The 27,914-nt window shown below is 41.9% G+C and overlaps 1 protein-coding gene across 1 annotated transcript in view; it reads right to left on the bottom strand.

Annotated features, from left to right (window-relative positions):
- Positions 1–2,260: 2,260 nt before the first annotated feature.
- The window catches only part of LAPTM4B (lysosomal protein transmembrane 4 beta), a gene marked incomplete at its 3' end in the record, with an annotated part of 62,977 nt that continues 37,323 nt past the window's right edge, over positions 2,261–27,914 (bottom strand). Inside the window, exons 6-7 of the mRNA XM_082479384.1 lie at positions 24,201–24,296; positions 2,261–2,335 (exon numbers count right to left, since the gene is read on the bottom strand). Of these exons, the coding sequence (XP_082335510.1) occupies positions 2,261–2,335; positions 24,201–24,296 (171 nt within the window). The remainder of the gene's footprint in view (positions 2,336–24,200; positions 24,297–27,914) is intronic.

The raw sequence follows: 27,914 nt of genomic DNA, 5'->3' as shown, positions 1-27,914 counted from the left end.
GTTCTGTATTACACACTTCATCAGACCTGGAAAACTGCCTGTGGTTCTGGACAATGAACTAAAAGTTTGAATTATCTCTTGTTTTTATTGTACAATAAATTATAGAACTTACCGTTCTATTGTCCGTTTGTACAGTATGGATGGAAAGCTGGCAAATGGACTGGTGAGTGAACTGAAAAACTGTTGTTTAGATAATTTACAGAGAAAATCCTGCCATGTCAGCTTGATTGGACAGGAATTTGTGTATGTTTGTGCTTGGAAGACCAGCAAAAATGATTTCCATAGTCTTGAGGAAACACCCTTTTATTGTAGAGAAGTTTGTATACACAGATGCGATGTATTTACAATCAGCTTTTCTCAAACAGATGACTGTTTAAAATCCTTCACAAATCTGTCAAGAATGAAAGAAAACGAAGCTCAGAAGCCCAGCCAGCCAGCCCAACCCCCAAATTCAGATTAATTCCCAAAGATAACTGTGATGAGATAATAATACATGGAATTATTCTGAAGGCAGCAATAGGACTATGGCAGAGATCAATGGATGGATTTCAAGACTGGTTCAGTCAAAAGCATTGGTTAGTTTGATCTCAGAGTAGATGAACCCTGAAGTAAAATTCCAACAAGCAGATAGGGACTTGCCTTTTCCCAGGGGTGTGGAACAGATGGGCAGAAAGAGTCTGGCCCTTCGTTTCCTGGCCTCTGCAAGGAAGTGGCAACCTCCGTGAAAAGAAATTGTTAGTCCTGTGTTCTCCTGGAAAGTTTCTTTTCCAGAAAAAGTTAGGAAAACCTTCACTTTCCTTCAGTTTGCCGAATAGAGTCAATGCACTGAGGGTGAGAACAGGTGTCCTCCTTAGGAAGGTTGTGGACTCACATGCCAGCCCAGTCACAGGGGGGATGGCACCTTGGTTTCTGCTGGTGCCCCTCCAAACTGTGGCTCAGCTCTGCACTGCCCTTTACCTGGGGCAGTGTGCAATATCAGTCCAGCTTCAGTCTGTTCAATCACCCCAAATGCAGAGGAGACAACACAGGGGGAAATGATGAGAGGTAGAAACAAACATTATATTCCCTTTTCCTGTTCCTTTTCAATTAAAAGTAGAACCGTCACCACCAACAAAAAGTTACATGTGTAGGAGGCACTTCTCCAGGGAAGACATAAATACCTCACACAAGCATTTATGGATGGATGAGTCCCATGAGAAAGATTCTCAGCACAACCAGTTCAGTCATAAAAGGAATCTAAAATCTCCACGTTGCTGTATATGAGAAACACGAAAACGTATCTGCTAATGCTTGAGGAAGTTCCATGCATAAGTTTCCCATAGGTTGGGAACATATATCTTAGAATCTGCATAATTTAGTTCACACTCAGCAGAACATTGCGATATTTACAGGCACATTCCAATGGGAAAACATTTGCATATTGAGTGCAAAAGAGACAGCTTTGTCACCTAACCATGGGACTTTAAAAGCAAGGATTTTGTGACCTCAAAATACCATTTGTGATGTTGTTGCAGAGAAAAAAGTTGTGTAGGCAGGAAAAGAAAATTACCAGAAGTTGGTAAGAACTCTTTTTTCTTTTTGAGCGTTGGAATGGTTGCAGGCTGGGACAAAGTGAGTCCATGTAGACCACAGGTTCTGGCTTGTTACGCATCACAGAGTGCTTTGTCTACTCTCATTTCCCATGCTTATTCTTCCCAATTAAAGTTTTTTCCCATAAGCCAGGTTAATGCGAATAGCGCATAAGGTTCATTCTTCTTCTTTCAATCATAATCTTTCATAGCATAATAACTTAATACATTCTTGCAGAACAGGAATGAAGTGGAATGTTACTTTTTTGGACTTGGTCTGTATTCTGAAGGTGAAAGTGGGCATCTGAGAAACATATTTGTAACGCTTTGGAAGTTTTACAAATGAAAAAAAGAAAGTTACACTCCGAACCTGATTGAGAATGCAAAGTTCTATGTTCTTTAGCACTGCGTGTCAGACATGGTGGAAAAAGCTATTCAGTGACTACCGTAACCTTAGCGCTACCCAGAATTGTTCTGAAACTAGTTCACTAGTTTCTGAAACACTACTGTAGTTGCAGCAAATTATTAAAACTATCTACAGAATTTTAATCACACAATTTAGGTTTCAATATGTCAGCAAAACAGCGATGTATAACCCATAGAGGTTATATCCTGGAAGTGAAATTATCAAACTATTGCTCCAGTATCTGAAGAGTAAAGCTATCCTCCCCAGGTACACAGCACTCTCTCACTTATGCTGACACATAAGGTGGTGGTGGATCTTTAGCAGCTCCGTTCACAGGTTCATCATATGGTGGCAACAGGACCTGCAGAAAAGGAAAAAAGTTATATTTTTTAAAAAGAAACCAGCTGATAAAATTTATGGAAAAGAAAACCCTTAAGGCCTTGTCCTAATAAATAACAAAAAAGACTAAATTAGTAAGCAGGAACAGAATAGTTAGAAAATGAAACAGTATTAGCTTGAAGCTCCTCCTTTTCGATTTGTGTGCCTGTTTTCTTTATGAAGGAAAACATGACTTCTTCTCATTTCTTATTGACCTCAGCGACAGTTTGATTTCAGCCAAAGATCATTCATTGCTGGGACCTGAATTTGTTCAATCTGGCAGTGACAGTAGCTGCTTATTCTGCAGCTCTTCTCTGTCAAGAGCGCTTAAACCATGTCTCCTGGAGGAGTGCTCAAACTGCTAAGCCAGAGTGAGAAAAGTCTCAAAACCCTCTCTTTCTGAGGTCTCCCTGGAATAGCTAATCATTATTTTGGGGTGGGGAGAAAGAAAGCAAATGGAGAACAAATTACCCAATGTTGAAATAAATCTCCAGTTTTGTGCTTCTGGGGCACACAGCTGTAAGAAGGAAGACCTGCATTCCCATAAGTCCTTCAGTGAATACTTAAACATCTGATAGAAATTAGGACAGCTTTAATCATATATCATCCCCATTCATAGGAGGCCAGGCAGCTTCCTAGGACATGGGAGATGTAAGTTCAGGCCACACAGGGCAGAGGAAGGATTTGAACCAAGATTTCTACTTCTTTAAGCAAGCGTGCTAGCAAGCATGCAATTTTTGATGGCACCAGCACTGACATTAATTAGCTTGCACGTGAAAAGGCAAAGGAGCACTTGGCCTGTGAATCCCAGCCGGGACTGAGGATAAACTAGATGTCTGAATGAAGAATGAGTGTACATTGCTTAAAATATCTCAATATCGTGCAAGAATATCAGTTGTAGTGCACTGGCAGAGATACTTTATGCAGCTGAAGATCAATTATTCATGACGGAATTTCCATATTTATCAGCATTGCTTCTTGCTCACTGAAAAGCACATAAAGCTGATTGTCTAAACATACATAGGGAAAGTCCTGATCTCAGTAAAGTCAACAGAAGTTTTGCCATGAGAGCATTACACCAGTTCTTAAAGAAGTTGATAACCTGCATCTGCAAAGAAACATCCGTAATTATCCCTCTTGGACCTCATCCACAACATAAGAAAAATCAGTGGGAATCGTTCTATAGATTTAAATAGACTTTGCATCAGGCTTTTGTGGGATAGTTCCAAGAGTGATTCACGTTATACTTATGTAAGTTTACAGACATGTGTTGATGACCATATGTTCAAGTACATCTGTGCAAATGTTTGTTAGATTACAGAGTGGCTACCTTGGCATCTTCAGCCCTTAATCAAAAAAGTTTCATTATTTAGAAAAGGAAATTGTCAGAGCCGTCACTCTTTATTAATACCATATGTTTGCGCTTGTAAATGCAATGTACTATGCACCTATCCACTACATAATCTAAAAAGCCTTGTATTAAAAAACATTTAATAAATTATGTCAACTTTAAAGCGTGTGAACATCTTATGGCAGACTACTTATATAGTGAAATTAGGACAACATATAGAACTTCAAATAAATATAGTGATAACAATCATAAATAAATTTTGCAATGTAACCTCAGTAAATCACACTGCTAAAGCATGTGAACTGTGAAAAACACAACAGTCGAGATCCTCTCCCTAGTGCTGATCATTGGTTTAATAACAGGGTTTCTAGTAAAATCCTTGTGTTATTAAAAAAGGGACAAGTTTCTCAGATGTACTGAAACAGGTTCATTAGTTGATTATGAAGCAATATAACTAGTAATTAAATCTGATCTACAGATTACTCTGAAAATGAATCAGGTTCACTTTGTGAAGATTTAACCATCTTATTGCACTCCTGTAATGCTAAGTCCCAAACTGTACTCCATTCCATTAAGGTCCAGAGTCCAATTTATCAGGCGTGATATGAAATGACAGCAGACACAATCCAAAAAGCTGTCCATCTTCCAGGTCTACGAATCGATTAATAAGGGGCAGCACCTCTTCCTGTGCTCTGATCCTCTTTTAGATCTATGTGTCCTAAGACTACCGTAGTTACATCAATATTACTACTTCAGCATTGAAGTTACTATCATTTGCAGTAGGTCTCCTGGAGGATTTACTGATGAGTGAGCTTCTTCATTCCCTTCACTCCTGTATGAAACTAAATCTGTCCAGTAGAAGAAGAGCCTCCTGGTAAGGCTTTTACCTCTTGGGAAGTGAACACTTCCCTTTGCTTTATGGACCCAAAACTCGCACATGGGTCCCAAGGATCCTCAGAAGACGCTTTCTCACTTATCAACAGTTCAACAAGAAGTGAGGGGAGACAGGAATACCTACAGGAGCCATTTCAGAGAAGCCACTGGCTAAATCCTAAGGTGTAGGGATTTCTATAGGAATATTCAAGGTAAGTGGGGTATGAACTGGGGAAACCACTAAAAAAGTTCAGAAGTTTCACATCTACAGCGGAAGGCTAAACAGTATTTGCCAAATGTCTGTAAGGTTTAGGGTCACTTTACTGCTGGAAAAGGTTATTTGTCTGAGCAGTTCTATCAGTGACAACCTTACAGGGTTACTCCACACACATTTTTGTGTTTAAATATTTAAATATCCTGATCTTGCATTCCCTGACATGAACACAATAGTGATAAAACACAATGAGTGTAGAATGAGCAGAATTCAAAATTACTACCTTTGCTTAGTAGTGTTTGAGTTAGACAAAGAAAATATGGACAGGATATTAAACAAAGGTTAAGATGAATGAACGCGATGGACAACACCTGGAAGAAAGCACTTGGATTTTGTGGAATACATGGCAACGGCTGGGACCTCAAGTATCTCATGTCATTAGTATAGTAAAAGTCCTTTAAATTCATTTAGCTGTTTTACTTTCAGTCAATATCGTTTTGTTACTGTTACTTAATCATCTGTCAACTGTAAGTCTAAATAATCATCCTTCAGCTTCCAAGGCAGTTTGAATAACTCTTCAACCACTCTATAATTACAAATCTTGCAACTCTGCTTCTGTAAGACTACCTTTTAGTTATTTTTGACAAGAACAGAGTTTCAGGCCAGTACTTTCCCTTAATATTTTCTTCCATCTTTTCTCAATTAAGTCTATTTTGGCAAAAGGGAGAAATATGATAGAACATGAATTATCTCAGCTTTTAACTGTTTACTGTCAAAATGGTTAAAAGTTTACAAAAATCTCAAGGAAAAGAGAATTCCGTTAGAATTTTAATCATTGAATTTATACCGAAGTAGCTGAGATGAAAACCCGGATGACAGTAGTTTTCCCTTCTCTTGTGATAATTTTAAATCTCAATGTGGTTTAATGGAAGCAGATAAGTGCCTTGGACATAAAACAGCATAGTTATTCAGGCAATGCGTTATACTCTCCAGAGACAAAAAATGGAAGCCAGTCACTGAGCCAAAGGCTGAATTCAGAAACTGGAAAAATAGACAGAAACTCACTATACAGTCTTATCCGAGAACCTAATTAGAATGGATGCTGTCTAAAATAATTCATGAAGGACAAAAATATATGCATACTTTAGGTCCATGGTATCCCCAAGGCAGAACATGCACTAGGACAACTGATGCATTTTGCTTCCTAGGCACTACATTTGAGCATTTCCTTGCTTGTTTGTTGTGAATTGGGAAAATGTATGTTAGTTCCCCTGGATGCTCAGGGACTAATGTTTACAGAGTGTTTGAGATTGTCAAGATTGTCACTCACAAGTTACTATAAAAAAGCATGTACAAAGGACACCCATTTTTTGTAACTCAGTGATCCTGTGAAAAGAAGCTATAGCTTTTCATTGGTAGACCAGCAAGCAAGTTTGTAAGATGGTTTCAGACCTATAGGATGCGTAAAATCCAAAGTACAGAAGCTCTTAACTTCTTTCACAATCCCTATAACTGACTTTAAGGACCACGTAGCTTTTTAACATCGTCCTTTAATATACAGCCAGAGGAGGAGATGACATTACTTATCGTTTGTATAGTTGTCTAGTGATAGAAGCATTGCACAGAGACTCTGATATGAGAGCTTGTAGAGGCTCCCAAACCCACAGGGGTTCAAACCCACAGCTCCTATCTGGCATATGAGTGTTCCAGACACAAGGTTTTCAGTTAGGTTGGAAGGACCAACTGTTATCACATTGAAGCCAAGTATGCCAGAATCCATTGGGAAAAGAAAGAAAATAGGAAAAAGTGTGGCTATGTAGCCCCGTGGTTAGGGTGCTTAAGTAGGACGGAGAGTCCTGGGTTCTGGGCTTTGCTCCCAATACCATTTAAGCATTTTGCAATAAGCAGTCTTGTTGTATAATGCGCAGAAATAATCCAGAACTGACCCATAAGAAATCCGGGTCCTGACTTAGCTGGTGTCATCCAAGTGGTTTGGATAATTGCATTACATAAGCATCTCTCTATTATAAAGCAGATGATACAGGATGACCTTCTCTGGAAGAAATAGTTACCATGCAATTTGCCAATGGCTATAACATATTCAGTTAGTATAAGCATATGTCACTTCTTATTTTTTACGTCCTGGTTAATCTGGGTTTGGAGAAGTTTTTAAGGCCATTGCTTGGAAATATGCCTAAGAAGAAACATAGGTACATATCTGTACATTCAAACAATTTGAAATTAATCTTGGCCCAAAGGTGGTATTGTGTGGGGGGGAGGTATTGCATCATTTCAATAATCACTTTGTATTTTTGCAGCTGATTCCACATTTACCTGAACTTCCACAAGAAAATTTTCTTCCTTCAGCATATGTGCAAGTTTTCTCATATTGCTGCAGTTATTCCTGTTTGAACTCCAGCTCTTAGATCTGTTTGATGTCTAGTACATTTCTAGAGGAGATGTGCTTAGTCCTGTATGAGTAAACTTAAATATTTGCTTAATTGATTACTTCTGCATTCTTAAGGGTCTCACCTAAAACTCACTGAACTCAATAGAAATCTTTCTGTGTCCCAAGAGAGCTTTGGATCGCTTTTTCCCACAGCCAGTTGTATTCTCCACTGGATGGAATGGTATAATTGTCCCATAACAGCTTTGAGTTTGAACAGCATTTTGGCTGGCAGCTATACAAAACTTTTGTGAGTTCCCATGGCAAAACATGTTGTTGATGTTTTGTAGAAACAAACATTGTTAAAGACAGCTCTAATGTACTGTTCTCTAACACCTTCTACAGCAGAAATGCACTTGATAATGCCAAAAAAGCTATAGATTAAAAGTCTATGGTAAGTGCTGGTGGTTGTAGTGAGCATTCAGGATGTTTTCTCAAACTTTAGATTTTCAATAAAAACTCCAGTCCTTTACGCTGAAGGACTTCACATTGCATCAATATACGTATATAGACAGGGACAGGTGACAATGAATAGTTGAGTGGAATTAGGGTCATCACTACTACAATTTAATCCTGGTCTGTCGCTGCTGACCTTTTAAATTTTGACAAATCTGTTGACTTTGTCTTAGGAAGATCTCCTATTTGTAAAACAGGCATATTATTTCAAACATCTTTAAAGGTGTTGGAAACCTTTAGAACTGTTAGATGAAGCTTGCATATGACTGTATGAGACAGGGACTAAATTGTGGAAATATTTAAAACTAAACATATACTTGCAGAAATTTCAGGCTATGCCTGGAAATGTTTACCCTCCACCTCTTCACCACAGCTACGCATACACTATATATCATGCTTCTGCAGAAGCGACATTTACATTTCAGACACCCAAACCGCTACCAGGAATCCTTCTGGGAGGCCTGTGTGAATACACAAGGAGGAAAAGGAGACAGGGCAAAAGGAACCTTTTCTTTCACACAGCTCACATACAAAGTGTCAGTCGGTTCAGGCCTTATTCTCTGTTTTCTTAAAGAGGGAGGGAGAGTAACTACAAAGTGAATAGTGGTAGGCAGATGCTGAGAGTACGCCAGAACCAGTGCTGGACCGTTTCACAGGTAAAAATGTTGAACCACAGGAATTTCCTTGTCCGGGAGCCTCTGTCCAACGTGCAGCCCTTGCCCTGGTGATGGGATGAAGACTGACACAGCTGCAGGCTGAAATACAGTCACTTCATGCTTTTCCTTTCCTAATTGAGGATAAATTTTCTCTGCGTAGCACAGGGCTGGTGCGTCAGGTTCAAAGACAACTGAATGGAAAGTGGTGGTTTTAAGCAGCACGTGCCTAGTTGCACCAGCCCTCTACTCCAGGTTCATTTCGCCTCAGTGACTCTAGCTCGAGACCCACCACCGACGTGTACCGAGCTGATACCCTTCTGCAGTTTGGAGTGGGTTTAATGGTATTCAATCACATTTACTAATTTCGCGTTTACTTCCCTGCCCTCCTGTCATTCACCCAGCCAAGAGGAGTGGAATTTCCTCCCACAGCTGCTGTGCTTTGAGGAACCATTAACCGCAACATAAACGATGCTCAGCTGCAGTGAAGCAAGCAGGGAGCCTAGCAAGAGCTCTAGAGGGAAGGCTGCCGACGTGACCACCTGTCCAGTTCAAGATAGTCCCAACAGCCCTCGCCTACTGTGGGGCTCTTGGCTACACAAATGTTATGAAGATCACCTGGGGAAACCAGAAGATTGCTGTGTGCATGAACAGCTATAGCTGTCTGATTGCTTCACTCTGCGTGCTGGAAAGGCTGAGAATAATTCTCTCTTTGCAACATTTTCCTATCAAGTTTGGCAATGCGGTTTTCTTCTGAGAAGTCTGAGATTACAGAGGAAAATGTAAAATTAAGATGAGGTAACATAATGATTTAGGGTGATTATTAGTGTACTGAGTAGAGTTGGCTGAAAATACCATGTTTGGCATACAAAATGTTTGATAAGAAACTGTCTGAAATATTTAGTAAAAAACCCTATTTGTATTTTTTGCTTAAAATTTTCAGAAATCCAGATCTTCTCAGTAGAGACCTGTTTTGGAGAATCAAGGCATCAGGTGGCAGCTATCTCCTTTAGTACTATATATGACAATGAGCACTGGACTATATGTAAATATCACTGATTATGTAATTAATTTTGTATTTCATTTGAAAAGAAATACGCCTACTAATGCAGCACATGTTTTATTTCCTGTACAAAATTTACTAGAAGTTACTATATATACTGATTTTATAGAGACAGACTCTTCAAAAGTTTCTATTGTTTCTGTACATAGGGTGGGAAGAAGTAGCGTTTATCAAGAGTTTCTGAAGAAACGTGATTTTTCTACAATGGGTGCCCAAGAGTTTTTAAGCCCCAGGCTTTTCAGATGTCCCAGAAGTGAGTCACCCAAGGGCTTCTGCTACATTTAAAAATTCAGTTCACACTGCACCTTTGTGTCATCTGATCTGGTCGTCTCAGAGGTAACTTTAGAAAAGTAGGTAATATTTGGCCCTGAAGAACAGTGGGTCATGCACACTGGGATTATCAAGGGAGAGAAATTGACTGAAACAGTTAGGAAGTATTATGACTAAATCAATTAAGAATTCAGTTTTCTCTTTAACTCCTTAACATGAAGACACACTTTACAGTGACCATATGAAAAGACTGAGAGCCTTCAGGAGAATCACAGAATCACAGAATTTTCAGAGTTGGAAGGGACCTCTAGAGATCATCTAGTCCAACTCCCCTGCTAAAGCAGGATTGCCCAGAGCACTTTAGTCAGGACTGCATCCAGGCGGGTCTGGAAAATCTCCAGGGAAGGGGACTCCACAACCTCCCTGGGCAGCCTGTTCCAGTGCTCTGTCACCCTCACTGTAAAGAAGTGTTTCCGTGTATTTGAACAGAACTTCCTGTGTTCTAACTTGTGCCCATTACCCCTCGTCCTGTCACTGGGAACCATTGAAAAGAGCCTGGCTCCATCCTCCTTCAACCCACCCTTTAGATACTTGTAAGCATGAATAAGCTCTCCCCTCAGCCTTCTCTTCTCCAGGCTAAAGAGTCCCAGCTCTCTCAGCCTTTCCTCATAAGGGAGATGCTCCAAGCCCTTAATCATCTTAGTTGCCCTTGGCTGGACTCGCTCCAGCAGTTCCCTGTCCCTCTTGAACTGGGGAGCCCAAAACTGGACACAGTATTCCAGTTGTGGCCTCAGCAGTGCAGAGTAGAGGGGGAGAATGACCTCCCTCGACCTGCTGGCCACACTCTTCCCTATGCAGCCCAGGATTCCATTGGCCTTTTTGGCGACAAGGGCACATTGCTGGGCCATGGATAATTTACTGTCTACCACAACCCCCAGATCCTTCTTCTCCAAGCTACTTCCCAGCAGGTCCGCCCCTAACCTGTACTGGTGCCTAGCATTCTTCCTCCCCAGGTGCAGGACCTTGCACTTGGTTTTGTTGAACCTCATTAGGTTCTTCTCTGCCCAGCTCTCCAGCCTGTCCAGGTCACGCTGGATGGCAGCACGGCCCTCTGGGGTGTCAGCCACCCCAGCCAGTTTGGTATCATCAGCAAATTTGCTGAGGATACACTCTGTCCCCTCATCCAGGTCATTAATTAATATATTAAACAAAATTGGACCGAGTATTGACCCCTGGGGGACACCACTGGTTACAGGCCTCCAACTAGACTCTGTGCTGCTGATCACCACCCTCTGAGTTCTGTCCCGCAGCCAACTCTCAATCCACCTCACTGTCACCTCATCTAGCCCATACTTCCTCAGCTTCCTAATGAGGATGTCATGGGAGACAGTGTCAAAAGCCTTGCTAAAGTCAAGGTAGATGACATCCACGACTCTCCCCTCATCCAGCCAACCAGTTTTAACATCATAGAAAGCTATCAGATTGGTCAAGCACGATCTACCCTTGGTAAATCCATGTTGACCACTTCCAATAACTTCCTGTTCCTCAACGTGTTTGGAGATGACATCCAGAATGAGTCACTCCATTACCTTCCCAGGGACAGAGGTGAGACTAACTGGTCTGTAGTTCCCTGGGTCCTCCTTCTTGCCTTTTTTGAAGATCGGAGTGATGTCAGCCTTCCTCCAGTCCTCAGGCACCTCTCCTGTTCTCCATGACCGTTCAAAGACGATGGAGAGTGGTCTAGCAATAACATCTGCCAGCTCTCTCAGCACTCACAGATGCATGCCATCAGGGCCCATGGACTTGTGAATGTCCAGCTTGGCCAAGTGATCTCTGACACGGTCCTCCTCAACTGAGGGAAAATCTTCCTCTCTCCAGACCTTCCCCTTTGCCTTCAGAGTATGGGATTCATGAGGGACAGCTTTAGCAGTGAAGACCGAAGAAAAGAAGGCATTCAGTAACTCTGCCTTCTCTGTGTCTTCCACCACTAGGGCACCTGTTTCATTCATCAGTGGGCCTACATTTTCCCTAGTCTTCCTTTTTCTATTGATATACTCAAAGAATCTCTTCTTATTGTCTTTAACTGCAGTGGCCAAGCTGAGTTCTGATTGAGCTTTGGCCCTTCTCATTTTCCCCCTACATAGCTTTGTTATATCTTGATAGTCCTCATAAGTTGCCAACCCCCTTTTCCAGAGAATGTAAACTTTCCTTTTTTTCCTGAGGTCCAGCCAAAGTTCTCTATTTAGCCAGGCTGGTCATCTTCCCCGTCTGCTCGATTTTCGAGACAAGGGGATGGCCTTCTCCTGCGCTTTTAAGAGCACCTGCTTGAAGTATGCCCAGCCTTCCTGGGCACCTTTGCTCTTCAAAACTGCCTCCCAAGGGACACTCTCAACCATGCTCCTAAACAGGCTAAAGTCTGCCCTTCGGAAATCCAAGGTGGCAGTTCTGCTGGCTCCCTGCCAGCAGAATTACTTGATCAAGAATTGAAAATTCTATTATTTCGTGATCACTCTGCCTAAGGCGACCTCTAACCTTTACATCCCCCACAAGACCTTCTCTGTTAACAAACAGTAGGTCCAGTAGGGCACTTCCCCTAGTTGGTTCCTTCACCAGCTGTGTTAGGAAGTTGTCTTCCACACACTCCAGGAACCTCCATGACTTCCCTCTCTGCTGCATAGTATTTCCAGCAGACGTCTGGGAAGTTGAAGTCCCCCACAAGAATAAGGGCAGATGATCGTGAGACCTCTGGCAGCTGCTTATAGAATACTTCATCAGCTTCTACATCCTGATTGGGAGGTCTATAACAAACTCCCATCACGATGTCTGCCTTATTGGCCTTCCCCTTAATTCTTATCCATACACACTCAACACTGTCATCCACACTGTTAAGTTCCAGACATTCAAAACTGCCCCTAACATAGAGGGCCACCCTGCCACCTCTCCTTCCTTGCCTATCCTTTTTGAAGAGTTGGTAGCCTTCAATTACAGCACTCCACTTGTGTATGTCCTCCCACCACGTTTCTGTGATGGCAACTATATCATAGTTTCCTTGCTGTACAATGGCCTCCAGCTCCCCCTGTTTATTTCCCATGCTGCGTGCATTAGTATAGATGCACTTCAGCTGGGCTAATTGTCCTGCCACTTTCTTGGGGGGACAAGCCCTAATTCGCACCTGATCATACTCAGACACTACTGTAGCTACCAAATTATCACTACCCCTCGTGTCTTTGCTGTCAGAAGAGGGAGCTTTTTTTCCTAGTAGTGAAGAAGCAGGGATAATAATAATTCTGTGGTGAGAAGCAGTCAAGTGTTGCATACAAGATAAGCACTGGAGAAAGAAGTAGGGATTAGCTTTCATCACGCTTCAGCTAAGCACGTGGATGTAGGGACAGCTCTACTGGATCAGGTAAAAGGTCCATCCAGATCACAGCAGTAAGTGATGGACAAAGAGAAGTGCAAGACAGAACAATAAAAGAAATGAAGAAAGAGCAGTGCAAGCATGTATAGTCCCGACTTGCCCAGAATATTCTCCAAACTGTCAGAAATTTGAATGTCACCGACTTGCTGAATTACTGGTTGTGTCTTACAGGATTTTTTCTTCCATTGATTTTTCTAGCCTGCTTTTCAACCCATGTTGAGTTTTAGCACCTGCAATGTCCTATGGTAAGCATTCCCACAGCTAATCTTGGTGTTACGTGAAGAAATACCTTCTTTGGTTTGCTACAAAACCTGCCACTAGCTATTTCATTGAATGTCCCCTAGTTCTTTTGCTAAGACAGTGAGCAGTTGTTCCTCCTTATCTCCTCTGCCACTCATGATTTTAAAAACCTTTATCATGTTCTCTCTTGTTCTGTCCCTCTTTCATCCCATTAAGGATCATTGCTCCCCTGCAGTGCAGTCCACACTTAATTTCTTCATACTAAGAAACTCACTTGACAGTTTTGGGCCCAGGCTGAAGAGAGAGCTCCAAGACCAGGCACGTGGAGAAGGATTACAGTCAGGAGAGTGCTGGGGAGGGAGCTGACCTCCATTTGGATGAAGCTTCCTTCGTGTCTGGAGAGCGGCAGGCACTTTCACCTACCTGATCTGTGTTACATGTTCTTCCAGATGAGATCAGCTGCCCTTTAGAAGCGATTCTTATAAATAAATGCTTACAAATATCTGCTTCCGAGGTGGCTTTTTACAATGTAAATGGCTGCTCTGGTGAAATGAGTCCAGTCAAAACAACTGTTTCTGGGGAAGTCAGAGAGCAATGCTTACAAAAAACCTTTCCCATTTTTTTCTCCTTCCCCTGTCCCCAGATAAAAAAGCCTTGGGTATAGGGCCAAAACTTCATATCCGAGCCAAATCATTTTTAATATGAAGTGAGAAATGTTTTACTTTGCTTTATGCACAGATGTTTTTGCTTGAAAAGTTTGTCCAAAATGTGCTAGTTAATTACTATTTAAGAGTTTCGTGATATGTTGTCTGTCAAATAAATCCCAAGAAACCTTCCTCTCAACATGGACAGGAAGTATTTTCATGTTTATATGTATGCATTTCCTTTAGAAACCACACTAGAATGTTTGCAGATGGAGTAACTGGAAGCAGAATAGCTCAGAGATAATTTATAACCCTATCCAGAGAAGAAGTAGGCCTCAATGCTGCAAAATCATCTGTGCAAAGTTGGAGTTGGTATGTGTTGTTTTCCTTTGACAAAACTGCTTGTTTATTCCAAGCTACCAGCTCTCCAAGACACTATTTAAGAAACTTTACATGAGTTTATGGGTTTCTGTAATGAAGCAGCACAGTGTTTTCAGCACTCCAGATAGAGGAATAAATGTATATATTACTAGGACACAGCAATATTTAGGGACAGACTGTGATTACCCTTGCGTGGGAAGAAAATTGGATTCGGGAAGCTATTGTCTTTTTCCATCATGTGCAACCTCATAAAAGTCATCAAGAATAATGGTGTAATTACCCTCTCCATTCAAAGGCAAGGAGGGATAGTCCACCTCAGGCCACAGAAGTCTTTCTTACCTCTTGGCCAGCCCTCTACTGCTGCATCTCTAGTTGCGCATCGTGATTCTGTATGGACAGAGCATATTCGTTTTTTCAATTTTTGCTTGATTTTTTTCAAAATGAGCATTTGCCGCATGAGCACATGCTTTCTCAGGGAGTACTTGCTTGCATGTCATCAGTACTGATGACTTAGAGAAATATATTTTGCATAACAGATGGTTGATGTGTTGCCCTAAGTACAGAGGCTGTGATAGAGCACTTATCCTTTGATGGACTTTTTAATTGCTAACCTGCATATCTTTCTAACCTACTCTCCTTTTACAATTACATTGTCTATCCTGTTCAAGAGTTAACAAGACGGGAACCTATGCAGAGCTCACATGGGGCAGCCAAATTGTTTAACAGGACTGGTCATCTCTCAGGAGTGGGGTTATCACAGACATGCTTGCATTGCAGATATTGCAGGAAAGGCTTCCATCTTAGCTGCTTCTCACCGGATGGACTGGTTTTCCCTATCTATATGCCTAGGGACATGGGGTGACCCAATGTCAGTCTTTGGGCAGCACAAAAGAGAGATGGGCCAATTGTAAAGTTTGGAGTTAACTTTTGAAGTCTTGTAACATTTGGGAGCAGTAAGATCTGGGATTTTGAGATGACCAATCTCTAGTTCTGTCTTCCATAAATATTTTTCACTTATTTTTATTTTTACACAAACACATTCTTTTAGTATCAGTATTAAAAAGTAAGGTATAATATTGCCATATAAAATGCAGTTTTTCTTGCGAAGTGCATTTAGGCTTTTCCTAGTGAATGCTGAAGGGAATACTTTGTTTATAACGGAATTATTATAATACTGTGTTAATACTACAAAGTACTAGAGTCATGAAAGGCGATGAACTGGCAGCTTGAGGGAAAAGTTTTATGTTTATATAAAAATCTGTTAATGTTAGTAAATCACATCTGTAAAGCACCTGTCAACTAGAAACTCCCACCAGCTTTTGCAGATCTTCTAAATTTGGTCCATGAATGCCCACCAGCCTTGTTCTTTCTAAAGTTAAGGAACATTTGTCATGGAATTCATTTAAAGCAGACCTCACTTTCTTCACTGCTCATAAGACAGAGGACCAAAACCACAAGTGCTGTGCAGCTCAGGACAGACTGCAGCGGGCAGCCAGTCTTGTGTCCGTAAAGAGTCCTAAGGGAGGCTTGGGAAAAGCACAGCTGCTCTCCGGGAGCCATTAAAGTGAACTGAAATCAGACTGAAAGAATGGTCCAGAAATCACCAGAGGCCGTTAATAGCTGCAGGAAGCCAGACCTCTCGATTTTTGTCACACCCTCAGCAAAACAAGGGCAGCTGGGTGCTCCTCCCTGGTAGGGAGCTGAACTTTCCATTCATCTCTAGGAGAACAATGCCACCTACTGAACCACCAGCTGCAGCAGCTCTCTCCCACCCAACTGGTGGCTGATCTTCTAGGTAGGTTTCAGCACAGAGGCTCTGGGCTGGAGGAACTGGGACGTGCAAGGAATTCCTCCTCTGCTTGGCAAAGGCCAGGCTTGCACCGTACAAGGGGATGGGATGCAAGGATACCAGATGAGCTGGTGCTGGAGCTGAAGGCAGGACCACCTCTGGGAAGAGGAGCTTTGCAGAAGGGCAGGGCTTCTAGCATGGGCCAATTGTATGGCTCTGAAGCCACAGCATGGCTCGCTGCGGCCGGGACTTGGCCTCTTGCACCCTGCTGCACTGCCTTGTTTGAGCAATACCTGCCTGAATGAATTCAGGCCTCCCCCATCCTTCCTGGCACAGTGGAACTACGACTTCAGCCTGACCTGAAAAATTCACACACGGCTCAGCTTGTACACCCATATATCCTTGGCAACAGGGATTTAAGTTGTCATCGGCTTTTGCCGCACTGATACATATCCTTGGAATTACACTGAAGATTTCGGCTCGTTTTTTGAAGCCCACAAAACAGCAGCTGTCAGACGGTAATGAATCAACCCTGTTAGAAAAAAAGGGTCTGTAAGGAAACACAGCACATTTATAAACACTGGTGTTTCCTACATTGCAACACTCCCAATTAGTGAATCAAAAAGGTTTGGAAGATTTAAATTAGACAACCCCATTTTGTGTCTTGGTTTTAATCTAATTATGAACACTGAGAACAGATCTGTCTATTTCTATTGCAAATCTCTTATGAATTGCAATGTATTAGAATAATTCCAGTATTTGAGCTGCAAACATAAATACAGTTTTTGTGTTTAAAATTGAAACCTACTGGGGAAAAGAGATAAACATGTATATTTTGATCTTGTAATTTAACTTGTAAGTAGATTTAATGACTGTAATGACAAGTGAAAGTGTTTTAGAAATCTTATTTTTAAACTTTAGAGGGTATTTGCCCCAAATTGACACCATTAATAGCCTCTTCCAAACAGCACAGCTGGCTTCTGACAGCAGCCACCTAGTAATAGGTGAGACCTATAACAAGAAGTGTGATTAGGAAATAGCACAAAGCAACAGAGCAAACAGGCAGCATGAGGCAATTCAGACCACAGGGAATGCTGGATTTTAAGACAAAAACCTTCCATAAACAAGGAAGCGGTGGAAGAAAGAGCTGAGTAGACAAGACAAGATGGGAAAGTTAAAAAAAAAAAAAAGAAAAAACAATCTCTTTGCTAAGATTAAAGGACAACTGACAATAGATGGGACTTCACTGAAGGTAAAATGTGAAATGTTGGAGCAGCTGAAAAGCTGTTTTTTGGCAGACGCAGACTGTCACGTTTCTGCAACTCAAAATCAAACAGAAGAGAAGGAAGTGCACACGTTGCACATGCACTCTAGTAAAACATGAATGCTGGCATGCACGTGGATCCTGAGCCCTTTGAAGATTCTCTGATTAAAGACAGTGCTCTAGGAATGTTAATAAGTGCAGTTGTGCAGAAAAACAGATCCAGCATTTAAACCACACTCCCATGTCTCATGTAGACTATTGCATGTCTTTACTTCAAGCGCTGAGTAGTTCTGCTTATATCCTTTTTTTTTTTTTCTTCTTCTTCTTCTCTGCCTTCCATTTTAACTGCTTTCCCTCTGCAGTTTTTTTTTATCAGACGTTTTCCACTAGGGAAGGTCAGAGCTCTTCCGCCTGGACTCAGTTGGAGGCCCTGAGAAATGCTCAGAGAACGAGTCATGCCAGGGGTATTCATTTGTGGTGTTCGCTCACTTTAAAGTATGTTCATGATTACTACTCACTGGAAAAAGATGCCTCTGATGTAGTGGCCCAGTAATAATGTTATGCATACAAACTGCCACACAAGACCAGCTACCTGGTGAACATTGCCAATTTTGTAAGGTTTTTATGCCACATTATGGAAAATATCTTTAAGACAGGACTCCCTCCACGTTGTCTTCTACTCTGACATGTACCATCCCCAAACTGGCTCAGCAGTTGGAAATCACAGGTCCCAAAACACCTGACAGAAACAAGAGCTCTCGTACATTGTTTGTCTGCCTCTGGGCTCCATCTCGTGCTTCAGTCTGTTTAATTGGCATGAGTCTAGGAGTCCTCCTCTCCATCTATAGCCAAACTAATCACCTTTCATGCATTTAGAATAACAAAATAACACAAAAAATGGCTCTTCCAACCTTACCAAAGAATATTGCTCCTCTGCTCAGAGGAATCAGCCAGCAGGAATGAAAGACCTAACTTCTCAAGCAGGTCTCCTATTGCTTTGAGAAAGGGAGAGCAAACAAAAGTGTTGGCAGATTAATTACAGGCTACTTAGTTGATGTCACGTCCACAGAAGGAATGTATCTGTGCTGAAAAAGCAAATAACTTATTAACTGTTGTGGATAAATATATGTCAGGTAGGATCCATTGGAGTGATTTGGTAAAGTAAGTAAGGATGTAAATCCCGCTTTGAAGAGAGATTTACGGCTTTAGGTTTTATCCCCAATGGCAGCATGAGTGGAGATGAAACTTCCATTGATTGGCTTCAGTGAGAGTTAAAAATAAACAAAATGAAATCCCCTGACTACCGAAGAGCACAAAGGAGCTGTTCCTGCTCTGGAGAACAAAATGTCTAACTTTGGGTTATCTTCCACACTTGTACGCTGGCAATTTTTCCAAATTGGACGAACATTTCCATGGTACTACTGTCACAGTTTAAATTAGTGTAGAAAATTAATTTTCATCCATGGTCTGCTTGAAGCAGTTGGCAGGAAAAAGCAACCCCAGATTGGGAAAGTGGAAAAAAGAATGTTTGGGTTACTATGGTTCACTGCAGGGGAGCCACCTTACTGCCATGCCAAAATCTCCTACCTCCAGGAACCGAGGAGAGAGAAGTACTGGAAAAAAACTTCGAAGGAGAAGTTAACACATCCTCAAGTGACTCCGCTGCAGTTGTGACTAAAGTACACAGCTGGATCCCCAGCTCCTGGTCTTATCAACCCCTGGAGCATAAGAGGGTCAGGTCTTCCCATCAGCTGGGGCTCATGGCATTCCCCAGCCCAGCACCAGCTGGTCCCCCCAACCCGTAACGCAGACTGTTCATGGAGCTGAGCTGGGGACATTCATGTGGTTCATTCACTTTGACGAAGGGCCACAGAAGGAGGACCTCTCACCTAACAGGGGCAGCAGTAATTCCCCGTTCACAGCCTGCAGTGGGGAGGATGTTAGTTTGTTCCAGATGGCAGGCTTGCAAAAAGGAGGGCTTAAACCACTTACAGTGAGTGACAAAAATCAGATTATCTGTTAGTCGCTAACTATAGCTATCACATTAGTTACAGTTCAGATCTATCAGCATTATTGATAAGAACCAGTTTGATCAGGGGGAACTGACTGTAAATTTCTGTGCTGGGAATTCCCCCCGCCGTGTCCCCCCCCCCCCCCCCCCCGATCAGTGCACACTTAAGTTGTTCTCATGGCTTTTAATGGTACGAAAATTAGGCAGTTAGTAGAAAGGCAGAGACAGCTGAATATTTTTTAAGAGAAAGTGTTACTGAATTGAGGGGCTGGTAACAGAGAGGAGTCTGGGAAGAGGATCTCATGAGGAGCGCGAGAGAAGGTATGACAGTGACTGGCATTAGCAGAGCAGTCCCGTATGAAGACAGAAAACACAAAAGCTCATCTCTTGGAAGGACATATCAGTAGATTTCTACCACGTGACCAGCCAAAAAGAAGACAGAGGAATGCTGCTGTTGGGACCTGTACACTCTCAACATTTACAGACTTATGATGGACTTGCTTTAGATAGAAACGGGGGAAACTAATTGTGAGACCCATCAAGGACTTACTGAATGCAGAGGGCCAAGGAAAAAGGAACAAGAAGCAGTCCCGCATGGCTGTGCTTAAGGAGTTACCCATTCTCCTAATCGAATCTGGATGTGATGTGGAAGTGTGCATACACATCTTGCCATGGGTAAATTAAGAAATGTAGTAAAACAATAGATAATCTGGTTATTCTTTTCAGAATAACTTTCTGGATTAGAGAACCAATTATATACAACCACAGCTTCTTACTCTTTTGAACCAAATCCTACTGATCTATATTAAAGAAATGTCCTTTCCTAAGAGAGACCTGTAATCCAGGCATCTCAGAAGGGTTCACAGCCGCTGCAGCCAGTAAGTAACTGTCGACCCGTCCTATCTCTTGAGCCACAGTATCCCAGCTAGTAAGGATTTGATTGTTCTTCTCAAGAAAAGAACAGTCATTAATATCATATTTCCAGTTAAACTGAAACTCTTAAACATATTTTTCAAGGGTTCCAAGCAGGTAAAACAGGCAACTCTAATTCAAAAGTTAGAAGAGGGAAAATAATGATCTTTATGAAAGTATAAGTAAATTTGTATTTATCTGGCAAAGGAGGATCTGAGAATTTGATTCTGCCAAGATGTTAACAGACCAGAGATCAGCATAACTATTGTGCTTACAACAGACATAGGTTTCCCTTCAAAAAATGGCACACAACAATCATCAAGTAATCATAACACTAATGCATTTTTTTTGTGGCTATTTAATTGTCTGTAATTAAAGTTATTAGAGGACAGGGGTTTACCCGTTCCTTTTCCATTTTCAGTACAAATCCTTCAGGTATATAGAATTTTGAATTCAAGGATGAATTTGTTGATGATTTGTTATTCAAGGCAGAGATTGCTTTTTCCCCAAGTGCAAATTATATTAGAAATAGGGTATACATTTCATTTTTAAGACGTTTTTTCAGACAGCTCTCCCAAAACATTGTAAGACACAGTAATAAAATGTTTGTAGTAATAAATTTCTTAGATTCATTGAAAATATTTATGTAACCACTGAAAGATTTTGAATTTCTAATCATCCCAATATATAAACCAGATCTTTTAAGTTTGGCAGTAAACTAACCCATACTGTAGCCCATATCTAAACTCCATATGAAATGCTTTTTGTAAATACAGTCTAGCACTTGCAAACCTATTAACTCTAAAAAAAATAATCTTGTGTGCAGATTGTAGATGAGATGATACATTAATTACTACGCAGTACAAGGGCTATTAGCCAGTAGCAGCTGGCATCTGATCTGTAGATTTTGGAAGCGTTGGGGAATATGTAAAACTTGTTATGCTAAATTGTAGCTATTATGCCCAGTTCCATATTTATGCTTAGATTTTCACTTCCATTTGTACAGATTGGTATTATTTCAGCTAATGCTGATGATAAGTATATATCAAAAACCATTTGTGAAGACAAGAATATGCCCTGCAGATATGACCTGCAGCTCTGTTGGAATTCAGCTAGTAGGTTTGATTCTAAAAATGACACATTTCTTTCAAAGCAGAGAGAAGAGATTGACCCCCATTTTTAAAGAAACTTGTAATTTATCATTTAAAGGCACGTTGGGGTGAAGAAGCCCTGCTGAGAGAAATTTCCCAGCATCAATAAGAATGAAAAAACGTCATTTAATACAAAAGTACAGTTGAGTATTGGGGGAATATTATACATTTCAACAGACAGCAATGACCTATCACAGCATTTCAAAATTTCATGAGGTTTCTTCAAGAGCCCTAAACTCTCAAAGGTCCTCAGCGTTCAACTTTTAAAGCCCTGTTCTTCCACACTTCATTTTGAAACCATTTTTATCCAATTGTGTTGAGTTTACTTTTTTATAGTCATGTGAATGGGGGTTTTTGCTGATGTCTTTCAATGTAGACACAGAAAGAAAAATCTTTTTGATTCTGTGATTTGAGGGGGTGGGTGAAGGGAGGGAAGAACAATCTTCTGATTCACAGTGGAGAATGATGAGGATTTAACCCTACTAACTCTGTTGTTCCTTGCTGAAGCTCAGCAATGAGCAGAAGAAAGAAAGGGGCTGCTCAGGAGGACATCAGCTCCTCCATCACATCACTGAGTGCATTGTGCTGGCGGGTGTCCATGGGTTTTGTCAGGGAAGGATATGCAAGAGATGGAGATCAACTGCATCACCTAGGGATGCAGGAACTCATCCTGACTGGAGAGAAGCAACTAGACACGGGTTTGAATTTGCTTGCTTCCACCTCAAATAAATAATTCAGACCCCAGGCTGTTAGTGACTCTCCTCCTGCCTCTCTGGCTGGGTCTGAGAAACTCTTCTCCAGCAGCATTGCTCCTGAGCCTTTCTGTACTCCTGAACAAGATTTTTTGGGTGAATTTTTTGGTTAGCTGATAAATTCCCAAACAGCTTTTTCTTAGGATCTGATCTAGTATCATCCCATTGAACTTACTTAGAAAGATTGAACAACAAACGCACAATACCTGAAAACAAGAGATTCTGACCGTATTCAAATTAAGGAGACGTAAGTATTAAGGAAAGAAGAGTTGTCCAATGGTCAGGACACTAGCTAGGAATGCACAGCCCTTCTCAAAACCTGCCTCTGCCGTAGCTGTCTTGTAAGATCAAAATAAGCAGAGTTAAATTATACTATCAGTGCAAGAACATGTCATCTGTAAATGGGATGAAAGGGCTTCCTTTCTTTACAGAAACACTTGCAAATGCTTTAAAGATGAGGATGCAGCTCACAGCACTTTTTTAATTGCAAAATACAAAAGTACCAAGAGGAGTTTTGGCAACCAGGCATCTCTGAACACCAGAGTCCTCTGCTTTGTAAAGGCACCAGTGGAGCAGGTGGGTTAACGAAGCTTTTAAAAAAGCCTTGGTAAATTCAATTTCCCACATAATCCACCCGACGCTCTCCCACCACTGAGCCTGCCAGTTCTGTGGGTCGTCGAGTTAGCAATGTTTGAAGCTGAGTTACAGCTACCCACAGGCTGAACAAAAGAGCTATCGCGATTATTTCACATAAAACTGGTTTTACTCAAGGTAGATTCCAGTAAAGAAAATAGTAATACATCTTAGCTTTCAATAAACTCATATTTTTGTACTTAAATGTCCTGATTGCCAGCTGTGATCATAGTCTGTAAAACTTCTTATGCTTTTCTTAAAGCTCCAGGTATTGAAGACAAATAACTACGCAAGAGTTACAACCTTCATGTAAAAGTAGTAATTGTTTTCTAAGCCCTTGTGGCTGCACGGGAATCGCTTATTCCGATGGTTTAAAGTTGATGGTCTAATACCTCAGTGTGTGGAGACCACCCACGGTTATGAGAACCTGAGGAAGGCAATCCTGAAATTTTACCCAAATGATCCAGAGGACCAAGTTCATGCTGCTCTCATTCTGTTATGTAAATGATGTAAAGGCCCTCGTTACATCAGCCAGTGGAGTCACCCCAGGGACAGATTTGGCACAGTTCCTCAGTGTGCAGTTTGGGTGGAACCGAGCAGCTCCACGGAGATATCGCTGCAAACAGAACTGGCTCTTTCCAGGGACTCTTTCTTCTTGTATTCCTTCAGTGCCTTCTGCAACAAGCAAGACATTGCTTAGCAGTCGTGCCCTGCACATATGCATGCCAGCACTAAACTACTATACAGTGACCAGACATTTTCCATTATTTGAAGTTAAAATCTGGTTATTCATTTCTTTCATGTCCATCTTTGTTTCGTTCTGTTCCCTCACTAGGCAAAACCCATCACGTGCTGGGAGATGAATCACTGAACTTTTGTTGCCTTTTAGCTCCTCTCCGTGAGTATGTAAAGCACTACACCAGATGCTGAGTGTCCTAAATCACAGTTTCTATAGCTAAATCCACATTTCACAGCAGGTGTAGAACGTGGCATCCCTGGGTCCTAATCAGTCCCCCCTTCTGTGCAGATCCTCACACAGCTGGAGAGCTCAGAGTTGAGGGTCGTTCTTGGGGCCACGACGTAAGCTGTAGTTTATGCTTAACACAGGTTCTTTAACAGATTATATGCATAAAATAAAACCAGTATTTTAGCAATACACGTGATTTGTAACCATAGAACACCAGACTGTTGAATCTCAAGTCTAAACATAACAAACATGAGGAATCTCAAAGGAATTAGCTGGTTAACTAAAGAGTCAGAAATTAATATACCATAAAGATATTAAATGCATAATACTAGACAAATATTTGCTATCTAACATCCTTACCGCAGTGTCATTGGTGGTAATGTACACCAACACATCCGAGTTGTTTCTGCCATTAATGTACCGGTAACAGTTCCACACGCAGCTTATCAAGTAACCCTGAAAAGAAAAGGCGTTTATTATTCTGTTCAGAAAATAAACCATATGCATTTTTCTGTTAGAGCATTTCTAGTCTTATATAAATAAGAATATGGGCCTGATGATAGAAACACGGGACAGTCACTTTGCTGGCTGCAGTGACTGTAAGTGTGTAAGTATGTAGGGACTCTGTAAACAATCCAACACCATTCCTCATACTGATAGAGCTGGGGTAGTTCAGTCTTGAGAAGAGGAGGTTCAGAGGAGACCTTACTGTGGCCTTTCAATATATAAAGGGGGCTTATAAGAAAGATGGAGATATAGACTTTTTACCGAGGCCCGTAGTGACAGGACAAGGGGCAATGGTTTTACGCTGAAAGAGGATAGATTTAGATTGGACATAAGGTGGAAACTTTTTACAATGAGAGTGGTGAGATACTGGAACAGGTTGCCCAGAGAAACTGTGGATGCCCCATCCCTGGAAGTGTTCAAGGTCAGGTTGGATGGGACTTTCAGCAATCTGATCTAGTGAAAGGTATCCCTGCCCACAGCAGGAGGGTTGGACTTTAAAGGTCCCTTCCAACCCAGACCATTTTGTGATTATATGTTTCTGTGATTAGGGATACTTGTGTTGCACTAGAAGCCAGAGATACTGCAATCTAGACCTGTCTGAATGAAGTTTAATATTCCAGATATTTAATATTACAGCATACTTAATGCAGACCAATTGTTTTGAAAAGAAACAGTTTCTTTGAGCCTGAGTATAGCTAAAGCAACATCATTTTGCGTATCTAACCTCCGTTTTACTTAAATGAGCAGGTCACATGCTGGTTTGCTTTCTTATACCTCTCTAGAACTACAGAGAGATATGAGTTCAGCCAGACACCTTGTTACCGCGCATGGGATACTGCGTACCAGCAGGCATGAGTTTTACAACATAAAATGAAGGTACAAGTTAGACTGTGACAAAAAAGAGGAGGTGCTGCAGATGCAGAATATCTCAGGGACAGCAGTAAAAAGTAAACAGAAACCAGTTCGGGATTCCGCCATGGTAAGGATGTTTAAATATTGTCAACTGGGGGTTAGTAGTATTAGAAAGTAGAAGCAAACCACAGTAAAAAGAGCACAAGCATGCTGGGGATGGAATAATCATCAAGCAAATTACGGGAAACCCTTCTTGTCTTGTGAATGGAAGCCTGGCCAATGACTATGTGATGATCTTGTATGTCATCTGCATTGTTTCAATGCTCTGTTTCATTTAATCTGACAATAAATCAATGTATTCCATATGACTGGAATGGTCTGGGATCTTCCTATTCTTGCCTGACTAGAGAAAATTACCAGTGTAAAAGTTTTTGTTGAAATCTGAAATTATTTCTGACCTTTTAACCATTATTACAAATACTTCATTATTTTTCAGTGTGAAGCAAAAAAAACCAAACCAAAACAAAACATTATTGCAGCAATAATCCTACGGCAGGATCATAAACTTCACCAGTTTTGTTCCTGGAGCTCACTTGGTTCTGGGTAAGGCTGCTGCCTGGCAAACAACTAGTCATCTCCACTTTCTTTTTAACTGGTTGGGCAAAGTGCTCACATCCATCATCTGCTTCACCAGCAGGATTTATTCCATTCGGGCCAGCAGAGATGAGCAAAGTGACTGGAAGGCAGACAGGAGGCAGTAACACGTTGTGGAGGAGCAGGACTCAGCTCCTCAGCATGCCAGGGACAAGGCTGCTGGGACTAAAGAGTTCCCTCTGGAGATTTCTGCTTCTCATGTAGTCACACATGACAGTGATGAGGAGAACAATTTGTTTTGATGGTCCCCAACTTATATTTTTACTTAGTAGGTTCTGCATAGCATTTTTTTCAGAAACCTGGTGCATCCAAATTAAACCACCAGCACTGCTTGGGTTTGCACGTGTGTCTCACTCCGAGTGAGTCATATTTTTGTGACTCACTTGCACTGATGACCTTCCAAAAGCCTCTTATCCTTTCGAGCTGCCCTGTGCTTCCACCCTCTCCAGAGCTGTCACACATGAGCTGCGGTTTTTGGGATGCCGCATGACTCACTGATGGCTCGCTTGCAGACCAGGAAGAGTTTTTTCCACCGGGGCTGAGCTGGCTGAAGTCCAGTAAGTTTGCTTCCCCTTTTTTACGGTGTCTGACAGACCATGGATGACTTGGAGCTGTCACAGACTTTGATAATACTTTCTACCATTGAACGGGGAGAGTAAAAGGCTTCTGGAGGGAGCTGAGTCTTAAGAGGTTAGTCTGGCTCCACAGCCTGAGCCGCAGGCTATGCAAGCCTGCCCTAGGCTACTCAACCAAGTGGTGTAAAGGCATATGCATACATATACATATACACTTCTGGGGGACACGACCCATCTGGGTAAGAAACCCTTTACATTAAGCCTACCTATTTGCAAACCATTTTCTATACTACTCCTGTTAGAATCCAAACTGAGGGAAGCCTTGTTTCAGATAATACTGTCTTATCTGGGAGAAGCTAGTGGGAGATTTATTTTTGAATGTTCCCATTCCATTAAATGCAGTGAATAAACCACATTTAAGTGCTCAATGAACCCCTACAGCTCTTCCAGCTCTGTGCCCTAGCTCTTATCAGCCCTTCTCCTGCATGCATGGGCTATTTCTCAGTGGGTGAAGTCTGTTCCAGCTTTTGAATTAAAGAGGTCATCAGCCAGCACACACCAAGGAATTGGCCCTAAGACGCTGACCCACGTATGGCTGAGAGTGGCGGCAGCTCGGAGCATGTCCTTGTCCAGGCGCTTTGGATATGTGCTGCTGGCCTGCAAATCGTGAGTCATGGAAACTCGCTTCCTCAAGCTGTAACTTCTTCTTTAAACTTGTTCCTATTCACTGTTTTCTACTGATGCTGCTGCACCATTAAATGAGATTGCTGATTCAGTTACTGATTTTTTCCTGAAAAACTTGGCTGAGATTTCCAATACTGCTTTAAAATGTGTGGCTGGACACGCAGTATATAAATATATCGATTTTTCTCTCAGGAGACCAATGTTCACATTTGGAATAGGCCCTACGTAAAAGGCATTAAAGTCACTTGAGCCTAATCCACCCTTAGTGGTATTCCCGCATACCACAGCACAGGATGCTGACAGATGCCTTTTTTTTTTTGGGGGTGGGGGGGGTGGGGGGGGTGGGCAGCCCCCATAGCCACCACGTGAAAGGACGGGTGCACAAGAAGGGCTGAGTGTGGAAACAGGCATGGTTCCTACTCCTACTGGCTTTCAGTCCTCCTGTCTGAGTGGTGGTAAACGACTTTAGCCCCTAAGGAACTGAAACCCACAAAACAGTACAACGCTGCCTCTCGCCGTTGGTATTGCATATGCGCTTGTGAAGCTGCAAAACAGCAGCAACGTACTGCACAACTTCTGCTCATCAGACACGCGCCTGAGCAGCTGACAGGCATGTTTGTGGAAATTAGAGGTTGCTGTATGCTGCCGTTTCTTGTAACGCAGCAAGGAAAAGTCTGTGCTGATCTGGGTCACAGCAGCCCTCTGGGCAGCTCCCTCCCTGGCAGCAAGCGCAGGGTGAAGGCCGCAGACCCGACAGAGCCCCCTTAGGTTAGGAGCCGTCTGCACCGAGTCCCGTTTTATT

The sequence above is a fragment of the Vanellus vanellus genome (assembly GCF_965231255.1).
Source record: "Vanellus vanellus genome assembly, chromosome: 2".
Lineage (NCBI taxonomy): Eukaryota > Metazoa > Chordata > Aves > Charadriiformes > Charadriidae > Vanellus > Vanellus vanellus.
Note: the sequence above shows the minus strand (reverse complement) of the source record. Positions and strands in the feature narration are given on the sequence as shown.